At 31.7% G+C, this 22,367-nt stretch overlaps 1 protein-coding gene across 1 annotated transcript; it reads right to left on the bottom strand.

Annotated features, from left to right (window-relative positions):
* Positions 1–9,128: 9,128 nt before the first annotated feature.
* Positions 9,129–15,489, bottom strand: LOC133193334 (pro-neuropeptide Y-like). Its single transcript, XM_061329613.1, has 4 exons — positions 15,404–15,489; positions 12,128–12,308; positions 10,223–10,275; positions 9,129–9,378 (listed from the first exon to the last, which is right to left on the bottom strand). Exons 1-4 carry the CDS (start codon positions 15,408–15,410, stop codon positions 9,323–9,325), a joined length of 297 nt encoding a protein of 98 aa, XP_061185597.1. The 5' UTR covers positions 15,411–15,489; the 3' UTR covers positions 9,129–9,322.
* Between the last annotated feature and the right edge of the window lie 6,878 nt (positions 15,490–22,367).

Below are 22,367 nucleotides of genomic sequence, written 5' to 3'. Positions count from 1 at the left end.
AAATATCACGTTATTTATGTCAATGGAATATTTTTTCCATTGAACTTACTGATTGCGTTGTAGAAGGGCTTGGTTCTACCCAGGGAATGAATGTATGATTTCGAAATTGGAAATTACATGCATGTAGTTTTGATAATAACGGGGCCTTTACAATAGATAGATCGATCATATCCTAAAATGAATATAATCTTTTCCTTTATTGCATTTTTACTTGAAGTCAAATAATTGTAATGCATGGATAAAATTGACAGTCAAGTAACAAATAGATTATAAATTTAAAATATTTTATACTTTTAAGTAAATTAAAAGTTTAATTAGATGCTACGTGCAAGTATAACCTCACAGTTTGAAACGTTCTAATGAAACATTTAAAATCTTATTTAAAATTGCTGAATTCTGGTATATTACATAGAAAACATACATTTTCAATTAAAAGCAAGTATTTCAAAGACAAGAAGAAGCTGGAGTTATTCATGAAAGCAAGGCGGCATTGGATGCACACTACAAAACGCCTTCATGCACTTGGTTGCACACCACAAAATGCCTTCACGCGTTACTTTCATGTCTATTCTTTCTTAAAATATCTAATTGTAGGAACAACAAATATGGAAATATATCAAGTTTTTTTCAGTTAGAAATTTTAAATCAAAACAGCCTAAATATTTCATGCAAGTATTTATAGCTATGATTAAACATCAAAACTTTCTTTAAGGGGATAAAAAATTCTTCTGGAAGTGCATTTGTTGCTTGCTGAATGAACGGGGTGAGGGATATGACGTCGTAGAGAGAACATATAGAGAAAAATATAGATAGAGGCGCTGTGCGGGTGTAAGGTAAAGTTAAAGTATCTCGTATATTCCTAGGTCAACCAATATGCAATTCCAGAGATAAAGAAAAAAATAATCATAGATTTCGCTTTTATTAGACGAGTCTCAACGCAAAAGGTTACAGGGATAAAAAAATTAACCAGACAGTCGGATCTGGTCCTCAGCACATATATTCTCCTGACTCCTTGTGAGTCAGTAGCCGCAGTATATTCCAGACCAAAAATTAAAATTATACATGACTATTTACAACAATATACAAAATGATTAAAAATAACAGTTATTGACATTTAAGTGAGTGAAAGATTCGCAGATATTAAGTGATTAAATATGTACAAACTTCGATGTCTTGGAAATGAAAAAAACAGATAATTACACAATATTGTTATGAGAAATTACACAATGTTGTTATAAGAGATAAACGGTGCTTGACACAAGGCACTGTGTCACTTTGTAATAGGTATAACAGGTCCAGAGTCTGAAAAATGTCAGTCGCTTTCACAATTAGCTTTGTTCAATATGATAATATGGGAATTAAAATGTGACAAAGACAATTTTTTGAGAAATAAAGTCCAAAATAAAGTTTTAATGAAACAGTGAATTTTACAGTGATAATTTCCAATCGCTCCAAAAAGAACACGCCCTCGTGTTTAGACAGGAATATCACTTTTATTCTCTGATCCTTGATGTTGCTGTAGACACCAGTAAATGCTAGATGAACGTAGAGTTGGTTTGAATACCCTGTGTTTGCCGAATGTGTTGTCCATTAAGGCTGGAGTGTTGTCCAACGTTTGAGCAGAGTACGTCAAAGGGGAACACGATGGCTGGAGATCAGAGGCCCGTTTTATAAAAGAGCTTACGACTAAGACCAAAATTTAATTGTGCCTATTATTTTCTATTTTACTTTAATTAGAAACGGTTTGTTTTTTTTTTTATCTCTTTCGGAAGAATTTTACATGCAAAATATTTTTAAGCTAGCATTTTCAAACAGGGTCATTTATTTTGGAAAATTTTACAATCAACTAATGTTTTTTTGATCTTAGTCTCGTAAGTTCTTTCGTAAAAAGGGCGCCTGGATCTGACTACTGTCTACAAAATATATGCAGCAGCCCCAGGGGTTGTTGTTACCCTTCAGATTCATCTACCAATTTTGACCGTGTAGATATGGACGGTACAAAGAACTCTTCTGAAACTGCATCCGTTGTTTGCAGAATGAATGGGGTGAGAGAATATTGGCGTAGAGGGTACAAAGTATAGGTGGATGCACTATATGGCCGCATTTGTCAGGTAAAAAAGTATGTATGTTTGTGGTATTTCCTTAGTTGAAAAATATGGTGTTGCAGAGCGTTACAGAACACTAAGAAGCAGTACAATTGTGTGTTGCACTCGGTAAAAACCCTAGTATAATCTCTGAAAATGCTGGAGAAAGAATAAATTATATCAAAATTGAGTTCCGCATTTGTGTGAAAATAGCAAAGGCAGTTTTTGAGTAGAAAACACTCTGTATGTAAAAGGTGAAAGTGACGAACAGGCTCCGGGGCCATAAAATTTAGACGAGCTCACTTTTGATCTTAGTCTCACTTTTGCCAAAGGAATATATAGTGGGAAATTCTGAGATCAAAAGTGAGCTCAACTAAGTTTTATGGCCCCGGGACCGGTGTACAATCTCATACATGCAGTAAGGAATACGAATTGAGAACAGGCAGAAACAAGGACGATGGACGACCTGAGAGGAAACAAGCTATCAGTAAGATTCTGGTCGTTAGTATCATGGAAAGTAATGGGTGCTTCACTATTGTGAAAGCAGAGTTACGCGATATACTGATGAACCAACTTAATATGTCACTGGAACTTTCGTTAGTAAATAAAGAGCCAAGTGGTATAGAAACGTTTGAAATGAGTGGGTAATGCGCCAAAAGCCGTGTGTGAAAGGAGGAGGAGAGTATTTTTGAGAAAGTATCACGTCACTGTGATGTTACTAACATTACAATGTTATCAAGAGTTTTCAACAATTCAAATTATCATGAGTTCCATTTGATCAAATGGAATGAAATGCCACACATCGACAGAATAAAACATTCTACATATGATAATGTGTTGATCTTGAAATTCAAAAAAAAAATATATGACGAAAAGTAACCCTGTCTACGCTTCTAATGACCGTTATAAATGCCTAATTTCTATTGTGAAGAGTTTTGATTTCATGCCCAGAAATTGTATTTGTTACATTTCTCATTTTAATGAATAAATTTAGAGGTATTTTGCAAAGTTCAAATATGCATTATCAGTAGATCGATATATCGGGGTCTTTTTTTCAAAATGCTCGTAAAACATACCAGGAGGAAAGTTATTCGGATATTTAAGTAATCTCTTTAACTTGATATTATGAACAAAATACAATTTACGAAAAAAAAAACAAACAACAAAAACGAGGAAACATTCCATGCGCGGATCCAGGATTTTTTTCCCCAAAGAACGGCATTGGAGTTTCATTACCAACTAAAAATTTATCGACAAGTCCCACTCCCTAAACATAAACGTAAATAGGTTGGCCAAATCGAAAATCCTGAAGGTTGGAAGGGGGGGGGGGGGTTCAAGTCGATTTCGTACATATGCAGTGTATATAAATCATGACTCTCCCAATCATCTTTCCAAGCGTACGTACCGGGGTCCAGGGTCTTTTTTTTTGTTACTTTACTATATGAATTCATTCATTCCGAAAATCCCAGGGAAGCCCCCCTCCCCCTTCTATATCCATGCTTGCACTCCATTTAAACGTAATGTTGCTATTTTTTCGATAACAAATGACTTGGGGTAAATATGAGTGAAAGGAAGGATAACGCTTTTTAGATTTATTTCTCTTAACAGAAAGAAGGGTAACTCAAGATGTTACAATCAGTATCATCAGCAATTGGAGTCGTACATTACATATATGTACAACTAGAGTGTATTGTTACTTTTTTTCCTTTCGCCGATTTAACTTTACAGTTGAAGTACTACTGATGGTCATGTCTAAATTACGGGAAAAAAATTTATATTCGGAATAAAAATTATGATAAAGAAGGGTAACGGATAACCTTATAACATGACGAATAAACCAACTTTAAATTATCTGTCGTTTTTTCATATACTGTGAAAATACAATAGGCTACGAATATTTTTTAAACACACTCAGATCACCAAATTCAATAAGCTGAAAAAAGGCATAATGATATTATATACTCTCTTATAGCCTTAGCATTATGCTCTTTGTTCCCAGTACCAAGCAATGCAGCTAAGGTAAAAAAGGAGAGTTAACCTTTACTATTTCACGATGACTTTTACAATGGCATCAAAAGGACTTTTAAACCTTACATATTTTCTAAAAGTAATACGAGTGTATGGCTCCAAATTATGTTTCAGCATAAATAGTTATGCTGCTAAATTGTAATTTTAATCCGCATTATCATTTTATATATATATATATATATATATATATATATATATATATATATATATATATATATATATATATATATATATATATATATATATGCGAGGGGTTATCAAAAAGTTCGTGGACTAGCGTCATAAAATTAAAACCGCTTTAGGTACATCAATGAATTTTTACACATTAAGTTAGCATCATCTTTTCTATCTATAGAATAAACCATAAATCATAATTTTTATTTTTTAATAAATTGTTAGTGTTTTTGTAAGCAAAGGTATGTCCAGGCGGCGCAACCTCTCATATGACGTTTTTTTCTACCTGAGTGTAACTGCGAAAAAATCTTTAGATATGAGTATTTATCATCAAAAAATCTCCTTAATTCAGGCATGTGGTACGACACATTTGTTCAGTAAAATTTGCAGTTTTTACCCCATTCTGTAATTTCTATGAAATTTTATCGTAAATTTTATATGGAGTGTCCAAACAATTATGGGCTTGAAAATAACGTCAAAAGGAGGGAGGGGTTTCTTTTTCAAACACTCTATATAGTTTCGCTCCTGGAAAAACTGGTATTGACCTAAGGAATGTTAAACTGGCTACAGAAAAATAAAATGCATCCAGAGTACTTGTTTTTTAATGCCCAAAAAGACAGTTAGTGTCGATTTGTAGTCAGGGTGTCAAAAGTCAGTCACGTCGAAAAGTGACGTTGAACATGTGTGGTAGAAATTGAACTCCAACAAGCTAAGTATTCTGGCATAATCAAGTGAGGATCTTTCCCCATATAAAGATCTATTTACAATATTATATGCATTGAAAACAGCTGCTCATGACATTTTAAATTCATATAAATAAGACGGGTTTAAGTCCTTACTTAACTCCAGGTAATCTCATCAAGATAAGTGTATGAGGTAGAGAGAGAGGACATTAAGAAACAATGACGTTAAGCGGACGTCATGACACTAAACAGCCACAGCGCCGGGTGATCACATAAAGTCTTTTTAATTTCAGAATAATTTGGCAAATTATCAACGTATCAAGCTAAAATTTTCAACATTTCTTAAACTTTTGTTGTTTTATGTTCCGCATAAATTTTGTAAGCAAAGACTACATATTATTAATTTTATCGCGTCAGTCCACGAACTTTTTGATAACCCCTCGTATATATATATATATATTGCTGATTTTTAAACAATTACATTCTTGTACAATATTTTCAGTCTTTTTATAGGGGGAGGGCTTTATGGAAAACATTGTAAACTAACATAGATAATTTCTGAAAACAAAGTTGAGAAGACACTAGGGACTAATCTAGAAAACGAGGGAGAAGAGGTGACTGTCGTCAAGCACATTCCTCAAAAGGCACTATAAAGATGATTTGCATAACTAAAATAATATTTTTTTTTCAAAATGCGACAAGATTGATTAGTGTATTTAGAAATGACAGAGCAAATTATCACGAGATTATTTTATGTATAAGGTTCACTGCTTGATGTGTTATATACTATTTTGGTGTCATTAATTTCAACAGTCAATTAAAGAAACATAATGACACTAACATTCTAGAATGTTTAGAAATGACTGTGCCTGTCAACAGCAACGAATTGAGCTACTCTTACACGTAGGGGCTTCGGTTAACGTCCTTACGCTCTTTTGATCTTTTAACATGTAGGAGTTATAACTCCTCTCGATCTCTATCTCTCTGGAAATGTATAAGGGGAAAATTATTTTTTTTAAAAAAACTTCAAAACAATGATACATTAGTCAAATCAATATGAAAGCATTTCCACATACTGTAGATTGAAGGAATTTAATGTTGTCAATTTATCATAAAAGACAAATCATTTTATTTGACACATTACCCAGAACGACGTGTCCTTATATGTATAAAGATTTAATGAGACCAATATACCATCGCTGTATTTTCAGTTAAGCTCAGGTGAGCATTTTAGCCAAATGGCCTCTTGGTTTATAATACTAGACTTTGACTTCGTTAAAAATCACTCTGATTCTACACACAAGTACTCTGAACTTGATATTAAAAGGATGATAGAGTTCCTCATTGACAACATTTATGCAAATATGTACTCTTCGGAGACCAGGAATTTCGATGGGCACTTATTGTGCTCTTTTTTTAGCCAGTCTGGTTTTTTTTAAATATTTTTATGAAGCAGAATTTATTCAAAAACTTCTACATGAGAAGAGGGAAAAGCCTTCTTGTTGTGGCCTTCAATTCGACATTCAGATATATCGACGACGTTTTATCAATTATCAATAATTACTTCCATTCATTTATCGACTTGATATATCCCAGAGAACTTGAAATAAAAGACACCGCAGCGTTTGTCACACCTGTTTCATATTTGGATGTTATACTGACTATAGACAATGATGGCCAACTAAGAACTAAATTGCACGACAAACAAAGATGACTTCTACTTTTCCATCGTCAGCTTTATTATTTAGGTGGTAATATTCCGTAGTAATTTAGTGATATTACTAAGAAGAACTTGACACTTTGTCAGAATGGAATAAGTGTATTAGATGGATGTTGAAATCGCGCATAACGCAATTGAGGGGCAGTATGAAAACCATCTATCCTCCTGTCTTGGATAATGCAGAAGTGAAACAAGAATTAGATAGATTACACGATCAGTGTGTACTGGTCCTGGCTGACAAAACAGGTAACAATATTGTCTTCATTTGTAAGGCTCATTATTTGAATTGTATTTTAGAGGAACTAGGATTTAATTCTGCAAGTGGTAATCCAACTTATACTCATAGCTCCTTTTCTAAGGAGGAAATTCTTCAAAACCATATGTCAGTTTTAAATATTTTTAATATTCCAAACAATCAAAATGAATTTGAATTACCATACCTATACTGGATTCCAAAACTTCATAAAAATCTTTACAACCAAAGATACAACGAGTTCCAGTAAATGTTCTACTAGGAGTACTGTGCAACAATATTTTCGAGAAGTGTTCTAAATCAGATGTAGATACTTAAAAACTCCAAGGAACTTTTGGAAAATTTGAAATCACAAAATTTTACCAAAATCAACAACATAAAATCTTACAACTTTTCAACTCTGTATACAGCCATTCCCCACGATAAATTAAAGTCCAGGCTCTTTGAAATTATTGACAGCTGCTTTTTCAATAAAAATGGAACTCGTAAATTTATTTACCTTGTCATTGGTCATTTGCAAAATTATTTTGTTAATTCTGATTGTACATACAAGTACTCTGAAGTTGATATTAAAAAGATGCGTGAGATTCTGATTGACAATATAAATGTGGTTTTTAGAGACCAGGTCTTCCAACAATCTATTGGAATTCCCATGGGTACCAATTGCACCATGTTGTTAGCAGACTAATTTTTGTATTCATATGAAGCAGAATTTATTCAAAAACTTCTACATGAGTAGAATAAAAAAACACTTGCTGTGGCCTTCAACATGACATTTAAATATATCGACGACGTATTATCAATTAACAAAAGTTACTTCCATTCATATGTCGACACGATATATCCCAGTGAGCTTGAAATAAAAGATACCACAGATTCTGACACATCTGTTTCATATTTGGATATTTTACTAGAAAAAGACGTTAACGGTAATCTAACAACAAAGTTTATGATAAACGTGATGACTTCCAACTTTTCAATCGTCAACTTCCCTTACTTATGTAGCAATTTGCCCTTATCACCTGCATATGGGATTTTCTCCCAGTTGATTCGATATGCAAGAGCATGCTCTACGTATGAACAATATCTTAAAAGAGGCAAGTTATTGACAAACAAGTTGATGAAACAAGGATATCAACAGTCTCGTTTGAAGTAATGATTTCGTAAGTTTTATGGTCGATACAATGACCTTGTCAGCAAATACAACCTATCATTATGTCAAATGCTGGTTGATGTTTTTCATACTATATTGTTAGGCCATTATTTAATTTCATTACTAAATTGTCTACGGAATTTTCCGTTTTCCCGATCATGACAAGAAGCACAAGGCGGGTATGACCGGTCGACAGAGGATGCTCACTCCTCCATGGCACCTGATCCCACCTCTGATATAATTATGGAGGTCAGTGTTTGCTCTACTCCCGATTGGTATTGTTTTTATGGACTTTGAGCTTGAATACTGTTCGTTATCTCCATATTTTATTATCATCTGCATATGGTGTTTACGTCTCTCCAAGTTTATTCGATACTCAAGAGCATACACGTACTCTGAGTACGATCAATTTTTAAACCGAGGCAGGCTTCTGACAGATAAGTTGATGTTACAGGGATTTCAACAACCTTGCTTAAAGTCAGCATTTCGTAAATTCTATGGTCCTTGTTATGACCTTGTTAGCAAAAATATCCTATCTTTAGTCGAATTTTGGCTGATGTTTTTTCATACCAATTGTTAAACCTTTGTTCTTATACTAAATTTGACTGTGGAATGTTCCATTTACCTGATTAATTTAACGGGTTCACGGCGGGTGTGACCAGTCAACAGGGTATGATTACTACTCCAAATCCTAAAAATACTATTCAATTCAACCATAATCAACTTTTGAGATATGCCATGTGTAAACTTATGGGTGTTTGTTGCTGATTGCATGTATTTTGATTAATACCTATACGAAATGCTTTTAAATCCCTTGCAGCCTCTTAAGCAATGTGTTTCGCTTCCAAACAGAACTTGGGCTCCATGTATTCAAAAGGTCTAATAATGAAAAGGTCACCCGGACATTTTCTTTTAGATAACAGTTGGTTGATGCATAATGGAGAAAGGCTCATTATGTAAAATCAATAATCTAAGGAAAGAAAACCAATTATAACAAGTTTTTACATTTTATTTAATTAATCTCGTATACACACACATGTAATGAATTAATTAAATGATTTTGATAACACATATTGTCATAAAACTGTTAATATTAAGAGTATTGTGTTTTCAGAGCAATATTTCGGTCTTTATTCAAAAAATAAATCTGAACACTGATATGTACATCAGTTCATACGAATACACTGTTAAAGCAGTAATAATCCCCTTGGAATGTGGTATAAACCATTACCACCATTGTGGTCCTAAAATATCTGGCTTGTCTCGACTCGAATATAAAAATCCTGAAAGAAAAAAGATGCTTCATTATTTGAATATGGTGATTCTGGTTTAAAACAGCAATCTTTCTGTAACAGTATAATATTTGGAAATATTGCGGTATATCTTATGTTATTCTTTTGAAGCAATTTAATTGAATTATAACAAATGTTTTATTTCATACGAAACGATTATTTTAAAGTCAAGTATAAAATACAAGGATAGTGCTCTAAGATCGAAACTGGAAGATGATTTTAAACTAATCTTTCAGATCAAAATAATGTTCATAAAATTTTATTCAACTCTAATTCGGTTCATGGTCTGTCTGTAACTAAAAAAATATAATTGCTGACTAATTGCACGGAAAATGTTTATGCCTCCTCATTAATCAAAATCGTTAAATCAATAAAGCTTTGCATTTTATTGAGAATAATTTAATATGTATTTCGATTTTTACTATTCAAAAGTACTTGCGCCCCGTTTCTTCTAAATAATACGATACAAATTGTGACATTGCAAAGTTACTTATAAAGTACTTTTAAAATGTTATAAGTTTGGCGAATTTTAATGTACAACAGTCGTTCTATAAACCAACACAAGCTGTCATAAAGGAAAATGAAAAAAGTAAACCTTCGATTTATTAAATTTCTTTTTCTTTTTTTTTCTTTTTTTTTTTGGTAATGAACTTTTATTTATTCTATATATCTGACTTTCATTGGACTTACATAAAAATAAAATAGAACTACTGATATCTTAGAATATTAATAATTACATTTCAAGTCGAGTGTAATAAACTTACTGCTTGATTGATTCATCAAATGATTTAATTGATACTCAATTGAAACGAAACTTTAATCTTTTTTAACATACCATCAACTTCATCCTGGTCTGTTAATGAATAATCGTTATTTCTTTTTCCAAATCTATTAATACACAACACATTCTAAATTATTCTTTTTTAAAAAATTATATTTAAAAAAAAAAGTCAATGAAGATAAATGTTCATATACAGGTGACAATTCAAAATTACAAATGTTTATAATCAAACAAATAAAGTTATTAATTGAATTTAACAGAAAATGTTCCTGTTTCCAATTGCTTGATTCATTTTGGTTATTCTTCGAACACTCTTATCAAAAGAAGAAATTCATTACTTCAAAATTTTTGGGCGGTTGAAGATACTTAACGTCTAAATTCAGTTAAGTTGTGCCAAACTGAATTTTTTTTTCACAAACAAAAAGCAATATTTTCAATTGTGTGATATACAAAAGGAATATTTCATTTCAAAGAATAAAGATGTAATAACCTGCCCAAAAAATACGACGTGAAATATATCATTATGTTTTTTGAAACATAAAAGTATCGAAAAACTTGTATTAAGGTGTAATGTCCCTCTGATAAGATACTAGTAACTGTCCAAGGAAATAATTCAAAGCAGTCCAATGATTTGTCTTACCAGAGTGTAATAATGAGGGTCATTGTATATTCATTTCAATCAAATCTGAATTATGTTACAAATATTGAATTCAATTTTCTGATGCCAATATTTTATCAATTACTTATAAGAGTTTACCTAAAACATTTATACTCAGTTCCTTTAAACTATTAAAATTGAAATATTTCTATCTCTTAACATATAATTCTTTAAATTTTTATAAGAATTTAAGGCGTAGAATTTTTATGATCAATTACCTATATTTGTTCTCTTAAAAATATTTTGAAGAAAGATAGCTCCTGTAGATGGAAAGATAACTCTTGTACATGTAGATGGATGCATATTTATCTTACAAACACAGAAAACAATGTGATATTCTGATTTAAAAATCAACGCTTCATTATGTTTTCTAATATGGATCAAATAGATATGACAGTGAATATTATTTTCATTCATACCTCATATTTTTTATTTTATAGTGAGATAAAAAAAAATATTGATCTTTCTATTCACCATATCAAATTGTCTTAAAATCATGATTAGACATAATATTCATTTCTGAAAAAGTAAGCAAAGCTTCATGCTTCAAACTATTTTCCAGTTGAATCTAATGATATTGTTGTTGATGAAAATCAAGGTTGAGAATTTTAAAAAAAAAATGGTGAAGTTTAGAGAAGAGGGATATTTCCCCTTAAAAAATAGTTACCAGATAGGTTTTAATGAAATGAAAATATGTAACATCTTATTGCCACAGAAAGTAGTGAATTACGGTGCAAATTCTATTTCCATGAAACTACATAACTTTTGATACTTTACTTGTTTGACATATAATTCTGTGTTCAAAATATATTACTTCGTAAGAAAAATGTTTATGTTCTGTCTTCTACAAATGCATAAAATTAAAAATTCCACTAAAGACTATAGAGTTCAAAATTTCCATTTTTTTGTTACCTGCGTTTTTGCAGATATCTGTCTACCTTTAATACAGTACGGAATACAAATCATTGAATCGAAACTTGATACCTTTAATTTATATTTATTAATATTTATTATTGAAAGGCCAACTGATCATCTATTGTGAAAAACATTACGGTGATTACGATACATTTCATTTAATTATATTGTATCTAGGACTGAATGTCTCTATTAGCGATTAATATTTAATAACATCTATCATCTAAATACTTTTTTAATCAAGAGTTAAAATACAGAAAAAGTACCGAAAATGTTTTCTTCATTATTAGGTATGACATATAGTATACGTATCTTCATGGTCATTGGCACAACCTAACTGATTCTGGGCGAAAAGACTTAAACATTTGTTCTAAACGAATTCTTACCTAGGCCTACCCACTATAGCATAATAATCATTAAGGGCTTTCAGGTATCTTCGGAGCTGTGCCGGACTCCGGAAGGCGGACGGTCTACTTGGCGGTAACAAGGAGTCATTTCCAAGCACTGTGTATACACAGACCAGTGTCACCAATAACACGAAATACACGCAATTTGTTTGCATAATACCTGAAATGGATAAATAGAGGATATGCAATGTTTTGTAGTTGGATATGGAATTTATTTTACAAGTGGGACAGGATTATTTTTTATATTTTCACGTGCGAAGCACGAGTGGAAATATAAAAGAAAATCCTGTCTCTCGAGTGAAATAAATTCCATTCCAACAACAAAACATTGAATTTTCTGTTAGTACATTTTCTTTGATTTTCCCTCTGCCTCTGTCTTTTCTTAACACAGTGACACATACTGTGACGTCATAGTTGAGCAGTGGGAGACGTCATAGCTTAGCTTGAAAACATTGCAACATGGATTTTGGCAACATATTTGGGAAGGAATTGGCAGTTTTAGTCTTTATCAAGACGGTTTAGTTAATATCTATGTTTTATGACAGGCCAGAAATTATTTACTTTGATATCCTTTCATACTGTGAAAGAATATCACTTTGGTATCTTTTCACACTGTGAGAGAATATCACTTTTATTCAATCAATAAATCACAGTATTTCATTGTTGAAAATGTAATAAAATTACATATACACAAATACCCATACAAATCCTCAACAGTTTATTAAATTTTGGTGGAAATGAAAGAATTAAAAAGTAAAAAAAAAAAAAAAAAAAAAAACTCGGTATATTGTTTGTTCACGTCCAAGTACATGTATTATAATTCTGAAGACCTGAAACTTTTCATTTATCATGCGTGGAAAACATTCAAGAACTTTTAAATGGAATCCATAAATAAAAAGTATATACATGGAACGAGAAATAAAGATGGATCGACAAATATAAATCAGAAAAACTCAGTTGAGATTTGGTGAGATCAGTACAACGGTAAAATGATATTACTCATTGATTTCTATGTTTAAATTTACACATGCTTTCTAATCTAGTTGTCTAGGAGCATTTTTGGTTAAAGGTGCTGTTTTACTTTACCCAGAAATATCTACTATGTGTGGAGGTTACAAGCATTTTACGGAAGTTTTTGGAAAACGACAAAGTTGAACATCCAACAGTAGTTATCTTATATGACGTCTTTTTTTTTTCCTCTTTATATAGAATCTTGGGAGTACAATATCAATTAAAATGATCCGCAGTCTTTACCCACTCTCCCTCAAGAACAATTAGTGAAGAAAATAGTTTCTTTCCACAAGACGCCATAGTGTGATAGGACGAAAAGGCTTTGTATTTTTATAATTTCCAGATATTTTCCTCTCAATGAGTTTATATATAGACTAAAATAAATGTGATCAATGGAAGATTCGTGCCTTGATAGACATTTAAGTAAAATCTCAAATACAATGATGTTATCAAGCAAAAGTGTGAAGATTTGTTAACGAATCTTCACACTTTTGCTTGATAACATCATAGTATTTGAGATTTTATTTTAGTTGATAATATGAAAATTTAACGTGTTTAAAATGTACATAAAAATTATGTGAAATGTTTTTACATTAGTACTATTATGTATACAGCGATTTCAATGAAACAAGTTTAACTTGAGGTCGTTCTTGAAGGAGTGTGGCAAGATTCACATAACATGACTTCACATAAAGTTGTGAAAAAAGATATCAAAGTCTTATTAAAAAATCTGAATTCTTCAGTAAAACAAAGATGAAATTTTTTCATTCTTTTTATTATCATCATTATTATTCTAAATTTTTTTTTATTTTAAGTTTTATTTTAATTTTTTGAAGTTAAGGAAAACCACTCTAATATCTGTCAAAAATATGCCTCTCTTTAAATTCATTGCAAATCTTACATATGTACATGTATCTTCCTTTCTTTACTGGGGGGAGTTTCTGGGCGTTACTTTTCGTTCTTCGAAAGGACATAATCATAATTAAGAATAAAAAGAATCGTCATTATTTGGTCATTCTTGGATGGAGGTAAATAACATTTTTTCCTATAATTAGCCATATTGATCTGAATAATACTTTGGCATCAGACTTGAAAACAGGAAGCATAGGAAGGTATAATCGAAACCCTGAAGAAAGTCAGGTAAATTGATCTTTACGACAGCATGATCCCCCGATAAAATGCAAAGTAGAGAACATCAGTTTGTCATAATTACTTTTGTCTGTGTTTGTCCATTAAGATGTTTTATTCAATAACAAAATAAAATAATTATTATTTCCTCTATGTATTTATTAATCTTATTTACAGACACATAATTATTTTTGTTTCCTGGACCTATTGTGTCGTCTTTAAATTAATACTAATTATCAATTTAGTAAGGGCCAAATGAACCTAAATTTATTTCTCTGGATTATTTATCTGTTTACAGTCTATGTGCGATGTGAGTAATTTAAATTAGTTCAAGTTGGGTAATGAAAGGAAATAAAAATTGCTGGTATGGAGAAATAAAATCGCAAAGTCAAACAATCCATTTAGGGGTAACAAAGAGATGCTTCTACTGTCTAATTAACTTTCTTGAAAAATAATTTTCGATTCGTAAACCACTTGACTTCATCTGAGAAAATAAAGCTTTTCTTTATTTTCCTCGATTTACTTTCCTAACCAGCAAGAATCAGTTTTATGACTCTTGATTAAAATATCGAAAACTAATTATTAATTATTAAACATGCTCAAACAAATAAATGAAGACGGCAATATGATTTTTTTTAAATGCACGATTTCATAATGCAAAAGAAAGAAGTCAATAAAACATTAGGAGGAAATGAATAAAACCAACAATTCTATTGGTACCTTCAATTTATTTGATCAATATATAGAATTTATAGTTTTACAAGTAAGTTACATTTTTTCTATGAAACGATATCTGGTAATAGAATGATTTATCCTCAAATTTTCAGATTCTTCTCCAAGTCTTTAATTTGTTTTTATCTAATCTATCTATGATCTTTTTTCTGTTTTTCCCCCAAAATAATACAAATATCGTCATAACATTCAATGTTTTACTATATGCGTTAAATAAAAATAAATACATACGTCATTCTACAGGTAGAAAACATTAAGTACAGTATTTAGTTTTATTTTGTTCTTCGTCGTCCTTGCTAAAATAAAACTTAATGTATTGAAACAAATATTTAATAACAGCGTCATATTAACGTATTTTTATTAGCAGATATAGAGTTGGCTTACCTTTCATGAGTTCCTATTGCAACAGCTGTTCCAAGTGAGAGATACCACTACCCTTTGGAAGTTTTAACGCTATGAAAATCATGACGTCATCAAATTATCCAAGGATTCCTGCCGTTTACGATTCTTTTTGGTTGTATCTGCATGGATAACTGTTTATTAGATGTGTGAATATTCATGAATTTCATTACTTATTGTGACATTTTTGTTTCATTACCCAATCCCACTTACCCAATAATGGACCGAAGGTGACGTACATCTGAAATGGAGGACCATCTCCTTAATCGGAGACACCCCGCCATGTCGTCTTTCTGCGGAGTGAGTGATTTGTAAGCACTCTATAGCGACTTGTCAAGAACAGCCTGCTTGAGGCTAAAATGAAGATTCACAGAACTGTCATTAGTTCCTGTAATTTACAAGTGTTTGGTTAGTAATGCTGTGCGGCTGACGGGTGGTCGTCTCCCTGTTTTGCATTTCTTGATGAGACTGTTCACCAGTAGAAACTGTCAAATAGTGTTGTTTGTTTCATTTTTATGTTCATTTAATTTATTTCAAAAGTATATGATAACCATTGCAAATTTTTCCTTTCATTTCTTCTTGAAAAAGTTTCTCTAAATAAAATCTGAAATGTCATATGTATTTTTGTTTTATAACGATGCTTTATAGATACAGTTTCTTAAAGTATTTCTCACGAAGCAGGTTAACTTTATTTGGAACCTCGTGTTTCAAATGAGTATCACTGTAAATTTTTCCCCAATTTTTTTACACATTAAATACGGTAATTCTAATTTAAATTATTTCTTAAAATCAACCTGTCTGTAACAAATATACGTTTTGTCACAAAGTTACAAAAAATACGCAGAAATCAAATACATAACATTTGCTGAGCATTAGCTTATGATGTAAAATGATTTAACATTGTCCACGCTGTGCTGAAAATAACGTATAAATATGTTTTCGAGTGCAGTGGAAAATATCCGAGACATGTAATTAGCACAGTGATTCATTATATGCGGTGCTTTATGGTCTAAAGCAGATAAAAATTAGCACACTTGTTACTATTTACGTACTCTGAAATAATAGATTGACAGATATAACAACGTTACTTACATGCAATGTTGTTCCTTTCGAAGAAATTTATTTTAACTGTTTTAGTGTTGAGGGAATTATCAAAACATAAGGTCTTATAATTCCTGCTTCCCAAAAGGTAAGAAAACTATAAATAGCTCCGGTATCATTTGTTGAATGAAAAAATTGAAGATAACGAACAATAAAACATGGACCCTTGAAAATACCAGAGGTTGGATCAGGTGCCTAGGAGGAATTAGCATCCCCTGTCGACCGATCACACCGGCCTAATAATTGGTGTGAAACACATCAGCCAAAATACAACTCAATGATAGATTATCATTGCTAACAAGGTTTTTATAACGACCATAGAATTTACGAAATGCTGGCTTTAAACGAGCTTGTTGAAATCCATGTAGCATCAACTTATCTGACAGTAGCCTACCAAGGCTTAAACAATGATAGCACTCAGAGCAGGTTCTTGAGTATCGAAAAAGTTGGGAGACGTAAATCCATATACAATGTTCAGGTGTCATATGCTTACGACACAAATAAAGAATGTTGATGATGGCAAAGCTGAAGTTATCTAGTTTGTCAATTGTCATACAATTTAGTTGAAATGATGTGCAGAAAAAACTTTTAATTATAGAATTTCAAATAATGAACCTGTATAATATTACAAAATAATGTTGTTAGCTCCCCTGAGCTGTGAGCTTTGCAGATAACCTGTTGTCGGCGGTCGTCTGTTTCTAAGTCCGTCTGTCTGTCTATTTGTCCGTCCGTTCATATGTAAACCTTGCCTATTTTTGGACTTCTCAAACAATCTTGCCGAAAAGCATTATCGGGTAAAGAGAACTTATATTTGTTCAAATGAAAGGCCTTAATATTTTTCGAGGGGAGATTATTAATATGTAGTTAAAAAATGTGTCATCTTTTTAAAATCTTGGATCAGAAAACACAAAATTTAATTGAATATTTCCAAGATATGTACATTTCGATTTGTTCAAATCATGGCCTCCCAGGGTAGGATTGGGTCACAATAGGTGAACAAAGTTATACATAGGAAATCTCAAGAACAGTAGGGCAGTGATTCATCATATTCTAAAATACGCAACATCCTCAATTTCATGTTTGTTCAAACTATGGCCTCCAGGAATACAGGGGGACCACAATAGGAGACAATGTTTAATGTGGGAATATATAGGGGAAATCTATTCAAATCTTTTGTTGTTCTAAACAACAACACCATGATGAGTCATGTTTTATGGAAGCATCCCTGGTAGTGAAGATTTAAGTTTGTTTGAATCAATATGGGGGGGGGGGGGCAAAAGACAGGGGATAACATTTTTCATGGGAATGTATAGAAAAAAAATCTTTCAAAAATTTTCTTCTTAGGAAACAGTGGACCACTCAAATTGATTTGTAAACATCCTAAGTTATGCAGAATCATTTTTTTCAAATCACAGCTCCTGTGTGGGGGTAAAAGAGATTCAAAGTTTTACATGAGATTATGTATATATTTTTTTTTAAAGTCAAAAGTAACAAGGCCACACTAAATCTTATAAATATACAAACGTTTCCCGATTGTTTTGATTATTTTTTTTAAGTATGGACCTCCGGCTAACTGTGAGCTAAAATTGGGGATAAAATTTCATAATGCATGTAAATAAGGGAAAATATGTTCAAGTCTATTCTAGAATAACGAGGCCATATTAGTCATATTGAAATTAAAGCATTCCCATGCTGTAGGGTTTCAGAATTGATTGTGTCATGACCCTTGGAGCTATAGAGCTGTAGGATTGGGCCAGAAGTTGGGTCAAAAATTTTCTTGGGAATAAAGACGGATATAATTATCTTGAAAACAGCAAGAATAAGGTGTATCGGGTGAAGCCCGTTGGCCTCTTGCTCTATTTGAAATAATTTCGTATTTTACAAAATGAATTATAGTGTTCAAGGATACGAGCTATAGATTTTATCCTTGTTTTAAGAATTTCATGCTAAAAAGGCAACATTTGTCAAAAGTGTTGTTGGCTACCTTGTAAAGAAAGATTTAAGTGCTAATTTTGCCGTGAGATTTTTATTTAAGATAACATCTGTACAGAAGTTGTTATAACTATACCTTAAACAACAGTTTTTAAAAAACGTCTTGCTAGAAAATGGCTTTCAGATTTACCAAAACATAGACTCTGTTAGCTACTTTTAATATCTTTAAGACTTGGTTTCATCTATAGTGCTGTACCGGGCATATCCAATCTGTTGTGGGAGCAATGTGACAGCCAAATTGTGATGAAGATAATGAATGAATTATCCCGATTTTTTAAAAAATACAAAATTTTATTTTCCATTAATGCATGTTTACTAAAATAGACTAGAAGTGGGGGTTGTTCTTTGTCTGATTGAATTATTTTTATCATTTACAGTACCCTGCTGTGTTATTGATAGGAGAGAAGAACAAATATAGTTTGAGAATGCTTGGTAAAACCATGAATTTGGGACAAAACGTACATAACGTGTCATTGCTTTTCTCAGTAGTTAAAAGTCAAGTTCTTAACCAATCTCCGCTTGATCCATTTAATTACAAATAAGTTGTGTGAAAGACAAAAACAAAGTAATAAAAACGTCCATTATTAGTTTATGAGTGTTTTACATAATTTCATGCTAAAGGTAACAGGTAAATTAAGTTTACAATCCCTTATACAAAAACACAATGACATCATCTAACTTCAATTAACGTCATGAGAAACATATTTGTATTATTAAGTGATCGATATATTTGTCTTACATTTTTTAGAAAGGTAAATAGGGTCATCAAATCAATCTCTTTTGAAAAACTTTCTAACTTATAATAAGTCTACTATTCTTATGAATGTGCTCCCTTGTTAGCCGACCTGTTTTTGTATTATCATAAAGCAGAATTTATTCAAAAACTTCTACATGAGAAGAAACCACCTTCTGTGGTCTTCAACTCGACATTCAGATATGTTGAGAATAATTATTAATTATCCATTAACAATAGTTATTTCGATTCATATTTCGACTAAATACTAATATTTCCTAGTGTATTCGAAATAAAAGACACAGAGTCTGCCACATCTATTTCAAATTTGGATGTTTTATTGACTATAAATGATGAGGGCCAACTAACAAATACATTATAGGACAAACGAGACGACTTCAGCTTCTCCATCATCAACTTCTTTTATTTATGTAGTAATACATGTATGTTACCTAAATATGGGGTTTACGTCTCCACAATTTATTCAATACTCAAGAGCATGCTCTGGGTACGATCAATTTTTAAACCGAACCAGGCTACTGACAGATAAATTGATGTTACAGAGATTTCAACAACTTCGTTTAAAGACATCAGTTCTTAAATTCTATGGTCGTTATATTGACATTGTAGGCAAATAATGCTTAATAGGTCGTATTTTGGCTGATGCTTTTTCATACCAATTGTTACTGTCTTTGTTTTTATACTATATTTTACTAAGAAATATTCAGTTTACCTGATCAATACTTATGGTTCACGAAGGGTGTGACCGGTCGACAGGGGATCTTACTCCTCCTAGGCACCTGATCCCACCTCTGGAATTTCCGGGAATCCGTGTTTTATGCACTGTTTACAGATTGGATTTTTTTTTTTTAGATCGATCACTTTTCGTTATCTTTTGAGAGGAAAAAACTCCTCCTGCGGCCTAAAATTCGACATCTAGACTTTTCAATAAATAATGATTATTTTCATTATTTGATCCAGGGAGGAGTTAGCATCCCCTGTCGATCGGGCATACTTCCTGTCATGATCGGGCAAACGGAAAAATACGTCAATGTAGTGTGTACATGTAAATAATGGCTTAAAGTCATATATGGCGTATTTTTGATAAGCTTAGACTAAGATTAAACAGATTTTCTATTTACTTTATTACTTTATACAATTGAAAGATAGGACTTTCCTGTAAATTACACAATTTAAATCAATCGCGTTTCATAGATATCAGAGATTTAAAACAATAACCGATTTATTTACCGACTCCGCATTTAAATATGAGACACAGTTTAAAGTCAATTTAACTATAGAAACGTGGGGATATTCAAGTTCAAAATCGGTGAAAATTTTAATTTGAACGTAAAAAGCAAATTTCATGTTGATCTCCACTTAATCTCGTATTTTTATTTTTTAGCTCTGATACGCCATATATAGCCTTAACAATTAGATTGAAAAACTTCAGTCAGCATTCGACTTAATGATGATTGTATTTGTGACAAGGTCATTGTTTCGACCTTAAAACTTGCGATATAATGACTTTAAATGAGACTATTGATATCCTTGTTTCATTTACTTGTTTAGCTTGCCTTGTTTTAGATATTGTTCTAAATGCTCTTTAATCAACTGGGCGACTTAAACTCCATATGCTGGTGATAAGGGTGTATTGCTACATAAATCAGGGAAGTTGACGATAGAAAACTTGAAGTCATCACGTTTTTCATAAAGTTTTGTTGTAAGGTTACCATCTTTTTCTAGTAAAATATCCAAATATGAAGCACGCAGATGTGTCAGATTCTGTGGTATCTTTTATTTCAAGTTCGCTGGCATATATCGAGTCGACATACATGTATATGAATGGAAGTAGTTAATGTTAATTAATGATACGTCGTCGATATATTAAATGTCGAGTTGAAAGCCACAGCAAGTGTTTTCTTCTTCTCATCTAAAGGTTTTTTGAATAAATTTTGCTTCATATGATTATAAAAATAGGTCTGCTAATAACGGGGCGCAATTGGTATTCATAGGGATTCCGATAGATTGTTGGAAGACTTGATCTCCAAATTCTACATAGCTATTGTCAATCAGAAACCCAAGCATATTTTTAATATCAACTTCGGAGTGCTTGTGTGTACAATCAGAATGTTTGTTTTTTTTTAACAAATTAGTTTTGCAAATGCCCAATGACAAGGTAAATAAACGAGTTCCATTTCTATTGAAAAAGCAGCGTCTATGATGTCAAAAAGCCTGGACTATAATTTATTGTGGGGAATGGTTATATAAAGTTTTGAAAAGTCGTACGTTATATATTATGAATATTATTTAATTTTATCACTACACTGAACAGTTCATCCCATTCTCTTAAATATTTTATTAAATTACTATTACAACACTGATCTTTTCTTTTTATTTACCTTTTTTACCGTGTTTTACTGGTCAAAAATTTAATTTAATATCTTCAGCTTATATTTTTTTCTACAGTTTTTAGAGATGATTCGGTTTATTGTAATTGGACGCATGCAATCTTTTATTCTTTTAAATATTCTACTATGGGTTTTAAAACAAAAAATTAAAGTGAAATAATAAACTTACATGAACCTTCTTTACGCATACCAATAAATTCCTTTTTTCAAATTCTATGTTTATTTTAACGTTTTACACTTCCGTTTATATGAAACTTTTCGATAATACTGTCGCACATTCAGAGGAAGAAAACAGGTCTGTCTCTGTTAGACGCCTTTATAATTAATCTTTCTTACAAAAGAATTTTTTACAGCATTAATCAAGATGAAAACGTGCAGTCACTGTCTGCTTAAGCAGCACTTTTTTTCCTGCTTTGTATTTAATGTTTAACCTAAATGTAAGGAACACGAGATTCTTAAGTTTTATTTCCGGTTTTAGTGAGTACGATATCTAACCTTTTTACACACGTATACCTTTATTGAAAATTATTCTGCTGTTCCTCAATCCTGAATTTGAACCTTATAAGAACTTTTAAAGCTAAATTAATATGTAAAAATTTGTTTTATTAAATTTGCTCTTTCCCAAAACTTGCTTAATTATTATAATATTTATCTCTACACTTCAGGATACTATCAATTACACGGGATGAGCATACCAGTTGAAAAGAAATTG

This window comes from Saccostrea echinata, unplaced genomic scaffold, assembly GCF_033153115.1.
Source record: "Saccostrea echinata isolate AGI-Se365-2 ecotype Australia unplaced genomic scaffold, CSIRO_AGI_Sech_v1 ptg000001l, whole genome shotgun sequence".
Lineage (NCBI taxonomy): Eukaryota > Metazoa > Mollusca > Bivalvia > Ostreida > Ostreidae > Saccostrea > Saccostrea echinata.
This window is presented reverse-complemented; position numbering and strand designations above follow the sequence as displayed.